The sequence below is a fragment of the Equus przewalskii genome, chromosome 25, assembly GCF_037783145.1.
Source record: "Equus przewalskii isolate Varuska chromosome 25, EquPr2, whole genome shotgun sequence".
NCBI classification, from domain to species: Eukaryota; Metazoa; Chordata; class Mammalia; order Perissodactyla; family Equidae; genus Equus; species Equus przewalskii.
The window spans coordinates 34,263,130-34,278,072 of record NC_091855.1 but is presented as its reverse complement, the minus strand read 5'-3'; the positions used below and the strand labels follow the sequence as shown (position 1 = coordinate 34,278,072).

Here is a 14,943-nt window from a genome sequence, read left to right as displayed (position 1 = left end):
TATTGGGAAACGTCAAAAGCAGGTGTTACTGGTTTCCTTGAATGTGAAATACGCCCTTTGATATTTCTTTTATCTTTGGTTTCCATAGGAGCTGGCATCCTGCTGATAACAGTATTAGCTTCTAATTATTGAGAACTTATGATGTGCAAGGCTCTGTAGTAAATGGTTTATAAAATTTTTTAAATTTAATGTTTATAACAACCCTAAAATGCCAAATAATAATCCTCATTTTAAAAATGAGGAAAATGAGTTACCACCCCAAGTTTACAGAGTATTTTAGTTTAGATTTTTTGCTGTCCTCTGAAAAGAAAACCTGGTAATTACCTTGGTACTGTTATAATTATTTCAAGCCAAAAAATGGCTTTTAGATAGGATTTTATACTTTTTCTCATTTTTCCAGGTATTTGCTTATTGTAAAAGTAGCACAAAACTTATTGAAGATGATGGAGAAATGACATACTGGAAAAAAAACCAAAAAATTTTAGCAAATAACTGAGGTAGAAAGAGAGGAGGGAAAGATTGAAGGAAGGGAGAGAAAGAGAAGGAAATCCTGTCAGCAGAAATGAAGAGGGAACTCAAGGCCCATGAATCTAGGTAATGTGTGGCTCCCTGAAGGATGTGAGGCTCAGATATAGGCCATATAGGGAGCGGGATGGGTTTTGATGCCCAAGCATTGGCAGAAGATGTGGCTTTGGACCTTCTTACTTGGTAGTAGAAAATTGGAACTAAGACCATTACATAAAGCTGGGACCGTCAAATCCTGAAGAGGTGACTAGGAAAACACTACTCACCAACGCAAAGAAGGAGCTGGGGGTGGGGGGGAGGTGGGGGTGGGGATTATTGTCTCCACGAGACTCAAAGTGGGGAGAAAAATCCCCTGTAAAAAAAACCCCAGACTCCAAGATTATGTAACACCCAGAGACTACCCACCAAATGCAGAAATCCCAAACTGAGAAATAGTTAAAACACCTGGGCCCCAGCATAAGCAAGCACAAAACTCTCTGAAGAAATTATTTCATAACCCAGCTAACGTGGACTTTCGTGGAAAAATCAGTCTTCATTGAACGTGAATTGAGGAAAAGAATTTTAAAACTATGTGAGGAAATAATCCAACATAAGAGAGAGTCAACAAGCATAGGAAACAGAAAAATTTAAGCTCCAAGTACTTGAGACAATAGAAAAATCAGAAAGATACTGTAAAAATAAGCATAAGTAAAAGAGATCTTAAAGAGTTACAAGAAGATATATGAACCATAATGAAAGGACAAAACACTATTTTTCAAAAAAGCTTATTTGAGAAACATAACCAATTGCAGCTTATACAAATGAAAATTATAGGCTTTGGGAAAAAAATGGAGGACATCTATTTCTTTTTTTTTTTTCAGTTTATTTTTTATTGAGGTAACACTGGTTTATAACATTATATGAATTTCAGTGTACATCATTATATTTTGATTTCTGTGTAGACAACATCATGTTCACCACCCAAAGGCTAATTACCACCTGTCACCGTATACGTGTGCCTTTAACTCCTTTCGCCCTCGCCCCTCCCCCTCTGGTGACCGTCAATCTATTCTCTATATCTATCTGTTTGTTTGTTGCTGGGAGGACATCTATTTCTATTTCCATCGATATTGTAGACTAAATATCCTGGAAAACTTTCTGAAACCCTTAGAAACCTTTCTCATTGATTATATGACTAATTGTCCATATTTCCTTCAAGTAATTTTACAGTTATTTTTACGGTTTTAACTTTCCATCTAATTCTTTAATTTATCTAGATTTAATTTTGGTGAATTGTAGGTGGTTAACTAGTTGTCCCAACATCACTTATTGAATAGTGTATTTTTCTTCACTGATTTTTAGTATACTATTATTTTAAGCATTTCTGAAATTTTAAACTGTTTGTTATCTCTTTATATTCCAGCACAAATTCCATGTGTTCTAATTATTTTGACTTTAAAATATACCAAATTAGTTGTTAAAGGATGCTGTTTTACTCATTCAGTTTGCTGGAAGCAGGTAGTAATCAGCAAATAAACTCAGTTGCCTCTCTGTGGAGAAGACCCTAGTCCATGCTACTCAAGGTGTGGTTGCATTGCATTGCAACACATCGGCATTACCTAGGCGCTTGTTAGAAGTGCGGAGTCTTTCGTGGTTCCATGTGAATTTTAGAGTTGTTTCTTCTATTTCTGTGAAAAATGTCATTGTACTTTTGGTAGGGATTACAATGAGTCTGTAGCTTGCTTTAGGTAGTATGGACATTTTAATAATATTAATTCTTCCAGTCCATAAACATGGCATTCCATTTCTTTTGTCTTCTTCAGTTTCTTTCACCAATGTCTTACAGTTTTCAATGTACAGGTCTTTCACCTCCATAGTGAAATTTATTCCTAATATTTTATTATTTTTTTTAAGATCAGCAGCTGAGCTAACAACTGTTGGCAATCTTCTCTTCTTCTTCCCCTTCCCTCCTCCTCCCCAAAGCCCCCCAGAACATAGTTGTATATTCTACTTGTAGGTCCTTCTGTCTCTGCTATGTGGGACACCACCTTAGCGTGGCTTGATGAGCGGTGCCATGTCCATGCCCAGGATCGGAACCAGCAAAACCCTGGGCCGCCAAAGCGCAATGTGCGAACTTAACCACTCAGCCACGGGGCCAGCCCCTATTTTATTCTTTTTGATGCTATTGTAAACGGGTTTGTTTTCTTAATTTCTCTTTTGGATACTTCATTGTTAGTGTTACTGATTTTTGTATGTTGACTTTTCATCCTGCAACTTTACTGAACTTGTTTATGAGTTCTAACAGCTCTTTAGTGGAGTCTTTAGAGTTTTCTATATATAAGATCTTGTCATCTGCAAACAGAGACAGTTTTACTTCTTCCTTTCTGACTTGGATGCCATTTCTTTCTCTTTTTTTTCTTTTTTTCTGCCTAATTGCTCATGATAGAGCTTCCAGTACTGTGTTGGATAGAAGTGGCGAGAGTGGGCATCAGTCTTGTTCCTGATCTTAGAGGAAAAATTTAAGCTTTGAGTGAGATGAGTATGAGTATGATGTTAGCTATGGCCTTGTCACAGATGACCTTTATTGTGCTGAGGTACATTTTTTCTATACCTAATTTGTTGAGAGTTCTTATCATGAATGGATGTTGAATTTTGTCAAATGCTTTTTCTGCATCTATTGAGTTGATCAATGGTTTTTATCATTCATTCTGTCAATGTGGTGTATCACCTTAAAGACCCTGAATAGCCAAAGCAATCTTGAGAAAAAACAAAACTGGAGGCATCACACTTCCTGATTTCAAACTATGTTACAAAGCTATATTAATCAAAACATTATGGTACTGACATAAAAACAGACACATAGACCAATGGAACAGAATAGAGAACCCAGGAATAAACCCACGCATATATGGTTAACTAATCTTTGACACGAGAGCCAAGAAGACATAAATGGGGAAGGATAGTCTTTTCAATAAATGCTGCTGGGAAAACTCGATCATCACATGCAAAAGAATGAAACTGGGCCCCTATCTTACACTACTCACAAAAATTAATTTGAAATAGATTAAAGACTTAAATGTAAGACCTGGAACCATAAAATTCCTCAAAGAAAACATAGGGAAAAGCTCCTTGACATTGGTCTTGGCAATGATTTTTTTTAAAATGGCACCAAAGGCACAAGCAACGAAAGCATAAATCAACAAGAGGGGCCACAGCAAAGGAAACCAACAATAAAATGAAAAGATGACCTACACAATGGGAGAAAATATTTGCAAGCCATCTATCTAATAAGGGGTAATATCTAAAATATATAAGGAACTCATACAACTCAATGCAAAAAAAGCCAATCCAATTAAAAAATGGGCAAAGAATTTGAATAAATGTTTTCCAAGATGTGGAAAGAACCTAAGTGCCCATCAACAGGTGAACAGATATGGAAAATATGGTGTGTTTATATATATATACATATATATATATATGCAAAGGAATATTATTCAGCCATAAAAAGAAGGAAATCCTGCCATTTGCACTACCACGAATGAACTTGGAGGACGTTATGCTAAGTAAAATAAGCCAGACAGAGAAAGACAAATACTGCATGCTATCACTCATATGTGGAATCTAAAAAAAAAAGGCTAACTCATAGAAATAGAGTAGAATGCTGGTTCCCAGTGGGTGGGGAAGATAGGGAGATGTTGGTCAAAGGGTGCAAACCTCTAGTTATTAAATGAATAAGTTCTGGGGCTCTAATGTACAGCATGGTGACTGTAGTTAATAATACTGTATTGTATACTTGAAATTTGCTAAAAGAGTAGATCTTAAGCATTCTCGCCACAAAAAATGAAAGGTAACTATGTGAAGCGATCAATATGTTAATTAACTTAATTGTGGTAATCATTTCACAATGGATACATATATCAAATCATCATGTTATGCACTTTAAATATGTATAATTAGCTTTGTCCATTATACCTCAATAAAGCTGGGGGAAAGGGTGCAGAATCTCAAGGGCCTCCCCAGACCTGCTAAATTTGAATCCGCATTTCAACGAAATCCCCAGTTAAAGTTTAGGAAGCACTGGCCAGATGACTTTGGTTTAAGGGAAACTGCTGCCAACAGAACCTCAGGCATATCATTTATTACTTCTCAGCTCTGATTTACTGATTAGTAAAGATGGCAGTTAGACTACATGGTCTTTCAAATCTCTTTTTTCCATTAAACTTCTCGGTATGCAGAGGTGGCCTGCAGGCAGAAATTGGCCTGATGCCTTATTGTGTTTGAAATGCCTGGGAGTTTCCTCTTGGCAACAGTTGATGAACAGCCCTTTAAATTGAGCATAGGGCCGGCCCCATGGCTGAGTGGGTAAGTTCATGCTTCGGGGGCCCAGCGTTTCTCCAGTTCGGATCCTGGGCGCGGACATGGCACGGCTCATCAGGCCATGTTGAGGCAGCGTCCCACATAGCACCACTACAAGGATCCACCACTAAGATATACAACTATGTACTCAGGGGACTTAGGGAGAAAAAGCAATAAAAAAAAAAAAAGAAGATTGGCAACAGTTGTTAGCTCAGGTGCCAATCTTTAAAAAAAAAAAAAAGCTAAAATTTAAGAATTAAAAATATTGTTTAAAAAAAATTGAGCGTATACTCTTCAGTTTCTCTACTGAATTATCCGACTCAGTGTGATGGGCGCTATGCAAGGGACCTTCATGTGCGTTTGAGAACCTGGCTGAGGAAGGAGGGGTAGAAGAGAGCAATATTTCTGCGACAAAATATTTGTGAAGTTAAATTTTTCCAAGTGTTAAAGTTAACGCTATATAAATTGCTAACTATATTTGCAGGCATTATGCATCCTTCATAATAGATTCTGTAGATGTTCTAGAAGCCTGATTAGCCAGGCATGATTAAATTGTTCAATATTTTCTTGAGTTAATAGTGACCCTTGGCGTCGTTTCCATAGGTATTCAAATTCTTGAAGCACCACTTCTGACAGTGATTGTTGGAAGCCCAACTCTACTGGAAGTTAAAGCTGAAGGTGCTTTTGATGATACCGACAGTTATACACTGGAAATTTCTGCGGCTAGCAAGGGTTTACGTCAAGTAAGCTTTTCTTTTATTACGAGAAAAATCTATTAATTACAGGCAATTTAGAAGACAAGTTAACAAGGAAAAATTACACATCATGATACCCATCAATGACGACTAAGCGCTTTTAACATTTGAGGTATGACAGAAAGGCAGTGTAGCAATGCTTGTTAGAGGTTGAAAGAGTGGGGTCTGGAAAGAGTGAGCTGGATTGCACTTCTGGTACTGTCTGCGTGAACTTGGGAAAGTTACTGTGGCTAAGTTTCTTCATCTATAGCATGGAGAGGATAGTAGTAATAACATCTGCCTCACAGGGTTGTCTTGAGAGTTAAATGTGATCATTCAAGTAGGGCATCTGGAACAATGTCTGGCACACAGGAAATGCTCAATCACCGTAAACTTACGGTATTTTCCCAACAGTGGGAGAGCATTGTATATGCATGTTAAAAGGTTTGCTTCTTCCGCTTAACTCTATGTTTTAATCCTTTCGAGTCAATAAATATTTTTCTACATATTCTAAAATTTTTTATCATGAAAAGTTTCAGATATGGACAAAAGTGGAATTTCCATATATCTATTACACTCAAATTAACAATACATAGCCAAGATTTTGCTGCTTTTGTTTTGTCATCCCTGTTTAATTTTTTTGGTTGTTTATATTTTGATATATTTTTAATGATGCTTTTTTTTTTCCTGCTTTTTCTCTCCAAATCCCTCCAGTACATAGTTGTATATTTTAGTTGTGGGTCCTTCTAGTTGCGGCATGTGGGACACCGCCTCAGCATGGCCTGATGAGTGGTGCCACGTCCGCACCCGGGATCTGAACCAGCGAAACCCTGGGCTGCTGAAAGAGAGGGCGAGAACTTAACCTCTCGGCCACAGGGCCGGCCCCATATATTCTAATATATTTTTAAATGCATAGCAAACATCATGTCATTTCACTCCTATATGCTTCAATACACATCTCTAAAAAATGTGTATTCTCTCTCATATAACCACAAAGCCATTACCATCCCTAAAACTTTTTAAATGAATTTTCTGCTGTCCTATAAAACCCAGTCGATAAACAAATTTCCCCAATTTGCTCAAAAAAAATTTTTATAGTTGGTTTGTTTGAATCGGGATCCAAACAAGATTCACACAGTATGTAGTTATTTTCTCTCTTAAATCTCTTTTAATCAAAGGTAGGTACTACTCCATTCTTCCCCTGCCATTCAATTGTAGGAATTGGATCAGTTATATTATAGAATATCCAATATTCTGGATTTTTCTATTTACTCATTGTTTCTTATTTAACTGGTGCCTTCCCCCACCCACCAACTTCCTTTAATAGTAGAACCCTGCTTAGAGTTTGGTTCATTGTGTTCTGGCAGAAATTCATTAAAAATATACCATTTTTTGTGGCTATGCTGTGGGGACAGGGTGAAACTTCCACTATCAGTCTACTACGTACTGCAGTTATTAGCATTTCTACATTTTTAAAATTGCAAAAAGGCTCTAAAATTTGAAACAGAATTATCAAATTTTGTTAAATGTTTAATATTGTTCCAGGTTCGTTTACATTTATTGTGCATAAATTCCTACTAAAAACATATCTTTGTGAAATACAGTGATTACTAAGTGAATAACTTCTTCTCGAGACGTGTACCAGTGGAAGTTATCTTATTCGTATAATCAAAGAAAATGACCCAGCGCTCGTCAGTGAATGAGGGAAGCCTCATTGACCTGGGTTGGAGATAATAATGGTGTTTAGGTAATAAGTCCTTCCTGCTCCTTGCTCATTTCCGAATGTTGCCCACGACCCATTAGACTGGAATGTGTTTCTTCCTGGAGAAGAATGTTTCCTGTTGTGACTTGTTCTCCAACAGACCTTGATGTCAAACATCACTCTCTATTTCCTATCATCGCTCTTCTTCTATTTCTTTCCTTTTTCTATATTCTTTAGTTGGTTGCTGTATCAGTCTGCTCGGGCCACCATAACAAAATACCACAAACTGAGTGACTTAAACAACAGAGATTTGTGTTCTCACGGTTCTAGAGGCTAGAAGTCCAAGATCAAGGTGTCAGCAGGGTTGGTTTCCTCTGAGGCCTCTCTCCTTGGCTTATAGATGGCTGCCTTCTCCCTGTGTCTTCACATCGTCTTCCCTCTGTGCGTCTATGTTCAAATTTCCTCTTGTTATAAGGACCCCCATGGCATTTGAATTAGAGCCCACCCTAATAACCCCCATTTTAACTTAATTACCTCTTTAAAGACCCTCTCTCCAAATACAGTCATATTTTGAGATACTGGGGTTTAGGACATTAGCATATGAATTTTGAGTGGATACATTTCAGCCTATAACAGTTACTTTAATAACCTTCATTTATTTGGCTATTTCCAGGGTTCAACTTCACTGGCATTAATTGCCCGGGGAGCATCGACTGAATGCTTTGTGACAACAATGGTGCCGATATTGAAAAGCAGCTGTAGTTATCTCAAATCTATGCATCATGTTCCCAGTACATCTATAACTCTGGAACACTGGATTAGTGGAATTCACAAAGACAAGCAGGGTTTTAATCAGATCAAAACTTTGCCGGTAAGAAACCTAGGCAGATTGTTTTAAGGGTACCAGTGATGTATTACTTTTGTGTGATTGGCTAGCCATTCAGTCATAGCATTTCTTTCCTGAGATGCTCAAAACACTCCAATTTTTTCAATCCTCACGTCATTTTGAGGATGTGACGATAATTTATTTCTAAAATGTGAACACTCTCTGAAATAATGATTTTCCTTGGTAACTTGGTAAAGACTTAGTAAATAATAATGCATTATACATTTTCTTTGCTTCATCGCTTACAGGTAAACTACAGGCCTCCATCTAATATGGGAATTGCTATTCCACTCACAGATAATTTTTATCACGCAGATCCTAGCAAACCCATACCGAGAAATCTATTCCCCAAGTCAAAGGTAAATGGTTTTTCTACAAATAAACTAGTATTTATTTGAATTCAAGAAATAATTCAGTAAAATTACGGATGGACCTAGCTGCAGAGATTAAATGAGAAGGTGCATTCAGCGCAATGCTCCATCTGCCCTATGTCAGCACTTATTGTTATCATAGTTATTGTTGTTGTTACCCCTGTGTCTTCTCCTACTACTTTAGTCCCCTCTTCTCTTACTGCGACTTCTGGATATGGTTTTGCAGCCAAGAAGTCTAAATGGACCCTTTCCCCCTGACCTCTCCCTGGTTCCCATTTGGATTTCAAAGGGGATACATAGGGTAAGAGCATGTTTTCTCAAATGAAAGGAGCCCCCAGACCCATCTCACGTCTGCAGCCCTGTGAAAGTAATGGCATCCAAAAGAAAAGAAGAGTGTTTGCTCCCTCACAGGCACATTTCAACTCTTGCCAAGGTTCTGCCTAGAAAATAACCAACCCCCAGCATCTCTCTGCCTCTCTGGAGGGCAGCGTGACCAAGACAGAGAGGACAGAGAGAAACCATTAGGTTCAGAGGAAAAGCACATCACGGGGTAGCTTCTCCAGGAAACTTCATAGGTGCCTGTGGAGTCTCTCCAGAAAAATGCACCTGCCTGCACATATACATGTGCAGTCAGGCATACCCACTTATGTTCATGCACACATACGCCAAGACACAAAACTGTTGTTCCTTTCGTTCAAAACTTTCTGTTGTCTTCCCATCTCAGAGTAAAAGCCAAATTCTTACAAGTCTGTAAGGTCCTCCATGATTCAGCCTCGGCACACAGCTGACCTGCCTTCCCAGGTGGACCTGCTCTGGCCACGCTGGCCTCCTTGCTGGCCTTCAACTATGCCAGACGCATTTCCACCTTAGGGCCTTTGCATTTCAAAAAATTCCGCTGTCCGGAATGCTCTTCTCCCAGATATCACTGGCATACTTGGTCACCGTCTCCAGGTTTTGCTTAAATGTCACCATGATGTGACGCCTTCCTGACCCCCCTCCCCTCCTACCCATTCCCTGTCCCCCTTGCCTGCCTCATTTTTCTTCATTGCACTTATTACAGTGTTACATATTTTACTCATTTATTTCTTGTATTTCATAAAAAAGTAAGCTACATGAGGCAAGATTGCTGTATTTTTTAAATCTATTTTGTTCTCTACTGTATCTTTAGTACCCAGAACAGTGCCAGACATAGGGAGTGCTTAAAAATTGTCCGACTAATAACACGTTATTACTTACACACACACACACACACACACAAGGAGATTGACTTCTTGTTGCATCTTGGATTTCAGAGTAAGAAGCTCTGCTCCAGGCAATAAGCAGCTAACTATAATCCTGGGTTCTTCTTCAATTCTCATTCCTCCCAAAGGTAAACCCCATGTGTCACTAGAACCAATCCTCCTCTATTTTTTTTTTCTTTCTTTGTGAGGAAGATTGGCCCTAAGGTAACATCTGGTGCCAATCTCCGTCTTTTTGCTTGAGGAAGATTGTTCCTGAGCTAATATCTGTGCCAATCTTCCTCTACTTTATGTGGGATGCTGCCACAGCGTGGCTTGACGAGTGGTGCTAGGTCTGCACCTGGGATCCAAACCTGCGAACCCCAGGCTGCCAAAGTGGAGCACGCGAACTTAACCACTATGCCAGTGGGCCGGCCCCCAAGCCTTCTCTGTTGAACTATAACTTTGCTATATTTATGTGGAAATCGTTAGGTTTTTTTTTTTTTCAGAATTTTCTTGTGAGTTGAACAGAAAATGCATCTAATTTACACCTAAGTAAATAAGAGTTTTCTAATGTACCTTTTATGCATTCAACACATGTTAATCTCAGCATTTCCGGTGCTATCAGGCCCCGTACAGACATCCTCTGAGGATACAGCGATGAACTAGATAACGTGACACCTTCATGGATCTTTAGCAGGGGAGAATAAGCATTCCACAAGAAGTGGTGCAAGTTGAACAGCATCATCTGGTGCAGTGTTTCTGAACAGCATGGCCACGCAGAGCCTGAACCAGAATTATCTGGGAATGCTTCTGCAGCACAGCTTTCTCAACCTCAATTCATAGCTGTTGACTCAGAAACTGTGCATGTAGTCCTGAAATTGGCTTTTGTGTGTGTGTGTGTGTGAGGAAGATTCACCCAGAGCTCACATCCATTGCCAATCTTCCTCTTTTTGTTGCTTGAGGAAGACTAGCCCCGAGCTAACCTCTGAGCCAGTCTTCCTCTGCTTTGTATGTGGGATGCCTCCACGGCATGGCTGATGAGTGGAGCAGGTCCACACCTGGGATCTGAACCCGGGCCGCCTAAGCAGAGCACATGGAGCTTTAACCACTCGGCCACAGGGCTGGCCCTAAAATCGGCACTTTTTAAAAATCTCTCCAGTTGATCTTTATTTGCCCTAAAGTTTAAGATAGGCAAGTAGTAGAGACGGACATAATACACACAGTAGGACCGTGGATCAGGGACGCCTCACCCAGTCTGAGGGAGTCTGGAAGACAAGTAGGGCTAACCAAAACAAGCAAGAGGGAGGACGAGGCTAGACAAGGGAAGAAGAGAGAGAAAGAGCATTTGAAGCCAAGGAAATGCCCTACACCAAGGGCAGAGGTGGGAAAGGGCTCAGTGACACGGAAGACTCAGAGACCAGAAGGCCCGGAGTACAGTGAGCAAGAGGGAGGGAGAGGCCCTCAACGAGATGAGGGCTAGCAGGCCCTGGGGCCAGGGCACTCTGTGGGCAGTCGAAAGGATTTTGAATTTTATCCTGAGAGAAATCAAGAGGCATGGACGGGGTTTAAGCAAGAGAGTGACATGTTTGTATATTTGTATTTTTAAATGTACACAATGTATTTTAAAAAATAAGAATAGAAAAAAATGACAAACATCTACACTCTCTGCTGGATGAACTCCATGAAACATTGAGGAACATATTTTTGAATAGACTATATCAGCGCAGGAAAAAAAAAGAAAGAAAGAGTTTGGTGAAGAAACCAAAAAGTTTAATGAAATTCTGAAGACAGAAAGCAAATAGGATCCGAGGTACAGAGAAACAGAACTGGAAGAGGTCACAAGTGACAGCCAAAACGAAACAAAAAATGGAGCCCCAAAACCCCAATGCCTAAAGAGGGGGTTCAAGAGAATTTCAATTCCGAAGTCAAAGGATGCACGGAGCCAGGGAGCGTCTCTGGGGCACAGGTCAGGAGAAGCACGGCTAATCTGGCAGCCCCTCCACGACCTGCCCCGAGATGCTAAGGTTTCACCTGCAAGGCAGAGCGTCCAGAGGGAACCTGGGACAAGGAGGCAGCTACTGACCATTGAGAGCAATAGGAGCCCCCTCCCAGACACTCAGATGCTAGCACGTTTCTCTTTGCAGTCCATACCCCATAATTACTAAAGACTGTTCTAGGGTAATCAGAATAAGGAGGCCAAGAGCAATTTCTTTCTTTTCTTACTTTGTGAGGAAGATGGTCCCTGAGCTAACGTCTGTGCCAGTCTTCCTCCACTTTGTATATGGGATGCTGCCACAGCATGGCTTGATAAGTGGTGTGTACGTTCTGCCCGGGAACCAAACCCATGAACCCTGGGCCACCAAAGCAGAGTGGGCAAACTTAATTACTACATCAGAAGGCTGGCCCTGGCAGTTTCTTTTAAACAGTAAGGGTTTTTGCTGGAATGAGAACTATGAACCCCAAACCATCTGTCATTCTACAAAATTACTCCCTAAAAATAATAAGGAAAGTGGGAAAATAGGAAGATAGGGTTGGAGCAGACCACTTAAAATGTATGTAACTCTGCCTCCCAGCACCTCAAAACATGAACAGGCTGGAAAAAAGTGCTTATGAACCAATACTATGACTGCCTGTTGTGGTGCCATCATTCCTTTACGGGACAATCACGTGCGACATCATTCCAAATACGTGCGGCAGCAGTTAGACCCTCCAGGGAGGAGCTGGCAACTACAAAATGCCAAATATTCGAAGAAAACTTGCACAATAAAAAAAGAGGCATAGATCTCAACAATTGAAAAAGGCTGATGCCTCAGAAAACAGACTTAATATCATCATTAGAAACAACCTTTAGAATGAGTGTAATAATTATTTCAGAATGATTCAAGGAAATATTGCAGCCATGAAAAAAATTGGAGACATCGTACCTGCAAAAAAGGTGTTGGAGATTATAAATGAGCTCAGTGGAACAGCTCAGGAGATTGACTGAATAGCTCAATGGACCCAACCAGACAGCAGATGAGTGAGTAGGGAAATGAAATCTTCTGAGACAGATTGTGTGTTGCTAATCTAGCTCTATGTGCCTGATATCAGAACTTCAAAATATATAAAGTCAAAACCGATAGAAATACAAGGAAAAATTGACAAATACATAATGATAACAAGAGGTTTTAACACAACTCTTTCAGAAATGGTCATCTCAAGTAGTCAAAAGAACAAGTCAGTCTATAAGGAATTTGAATATTACAGTTCATATTCAGACATACGTGTGTGTGTTTGGGCAGAAAATACACATTTTTTTCAATCTACATGGAATATTCATACAAGTGACTTTATTTTGTAATAAAGTCTTGATGAGTTTTAAAAAGGTTTAATACAGTCCACGTCTGATAACTTTAAATCATTAAAATTCAAATTTTAAAAACACAAAAAAATGATGAAAAATAGTACATATATACACACCTCTCTTCAGTTCACCCTCCCCTAAATTTCTGTCTAGTCTGACTTATGAACATAGACGCAAAAATCCTGAATAAAATACTGGGGAATCAAATGCATCAGTATCTAAAACTGCAGTAGACCAGGAGTCTGGAGAGCTTCTCCAAGAACGCGAGGAAGTTTGAGCATATGAAAATACATTGAAATAATTCACTTTATCAATGAATTAAAGGAAAAAGAATCTCAACAGAGGCCATAAAGATAGCAGGTACAATTTAACACCCATTTCTCGTTAAGCTTCTGCAAACCAGAAATAGAAGTAATATTCTTCAATCTGATAAATAGTATCTGTGAGAAATCTATCAAACATCATATAAAATTAAGTATTAGAAGCAGTCACAATTAAACGTTTCCATTTTATTTCATTCTGTATGGTCTAGTTAAGGCAATATGACAAAAATAAATGAAGTATAAATATTGGAAAGAGATGAAACTCACAATTTGCAGATATAATTATTTACTTAGAAAATATGGAAGAATCAACTCGCAAACTATTAAGCTAATAATAATTATTAATGTAGCCCAATGAATATAAGACCAACAAAGAAAAATCAATAATGTTCCTATCTATTTATAATAACCAGTTAGGAGCTATAGTGAAAAACAGCCCACTCTTCATTTCCACACAACCAATAAAAGATGTAGAATTTGACCTGAAAATATGTGCAAGACGGGTATGAAAAGAATTTTACAATTTAACTGAAGCCCGTAAAAAACATCTAATTGAGAGATGTCACATGCTCCTGATGGGAGGATCCACTGCTGCAAAGCGGTCAGTTCTCTCCAGATTGATCTGGAGTTCAGAACAATTGCAGTCAACCCACAGAATGGGAGAGAATGGTTGCAAATCATATATCTGATAAGGACCTAGTATCCAGGCTATATAAAGAACTCTTACACCTCAACGACAAAAAGACAAACTACCCAATTAGAATTGGATGACGGTCCTGAATAGACATTTCTCCAAAGAAGGTATAGAGATGGGCCAACAAGCCCATGAATAGACTCTCAACATCATTTGTCGTTAGGGAAAGACAAATCAAAACCACAGTGAGATACCGCTTCAGGTCCATTAGGATGGCTATCATAATTTCTTTAATGGAAAATGGCAAATGTTGGCAAGGATGTGGAGAAATTGGAAGCCTCATGCATTGCTGGTGAGAATGTAAAATGGTGCAGCTGTTGGGGAAAATAGTTTCGCGGGTCTTCAAAAAGTCAAACATACAGAATTACCATCTGACTCAGCAATTCCACTCCTAAATATATATCCAAAAGAATTGAAAATGTATATTCGAACGAAAACTTCATATTAGCATTATTCATAACAGCCATGAAGGGGAAACAACTAAATGTCCATTAACTGATGAATGGATAAACAAAATATGCTGTAGCCATACAATGGAATATTCTTCAGTCATAAAAAGGAATGAAGTACTGGGACATGATGCAACATGGATGAACCTCAAATACAGTATGCTAAGTGGAAGAGGCCAGACACACAGGCCACATATTGTATGATTCCGTTTATAAGAGATGTCCAGAATAGGAAAATTGATAGAGATAAAAAATAAAATCAATAGATGGGCTAAAGGGAGGGGGCAATGGGGAGTAACTGCTAATCGGTACGGAGTTTCTTCTTAGGGCAACGAAAACATTCTGGAATTAGATAGTGGGG

General features: G+C 39.1%; 1 protein-coding gene across 38 annotated transcripts in view; it reads left to right on the top strand.

The window, feature by feature from the left end:
- CATSPERB (cation channel sperm associated auxiliary subunit beta) overlaps window positions 1–14,943 on the top strand; it is a 138,970-nt gene that overhangs the window by 113,609 nt on the left and 10,418 nt on the right. For all 38 annotated transcript variants that reach the window (XR_011533101.1, XR_011533099.1, XR_011533100.1 and 35 more), the window contains 3 exons: window positions 5,464–5,603; window positions 7,970–8,167; window positions 8,431–8,541. Coding sequence is in view for 35 of the 38 variants with exons in the window: in XM_070594450.1 (XP_070450551.1) it covers window positions 5,464–5,603; window positions 7,970–8,167; window positions 8,431–8,541 (449 nt within the window). In the remaining 3 variants the exon portion in view is untranslated. The remainder of the gene's footprint in view (window positions 1–5,463; window positions 5,604–7,969; window positions 8,168–8,430; window positions 8,542–14,943) is intronic.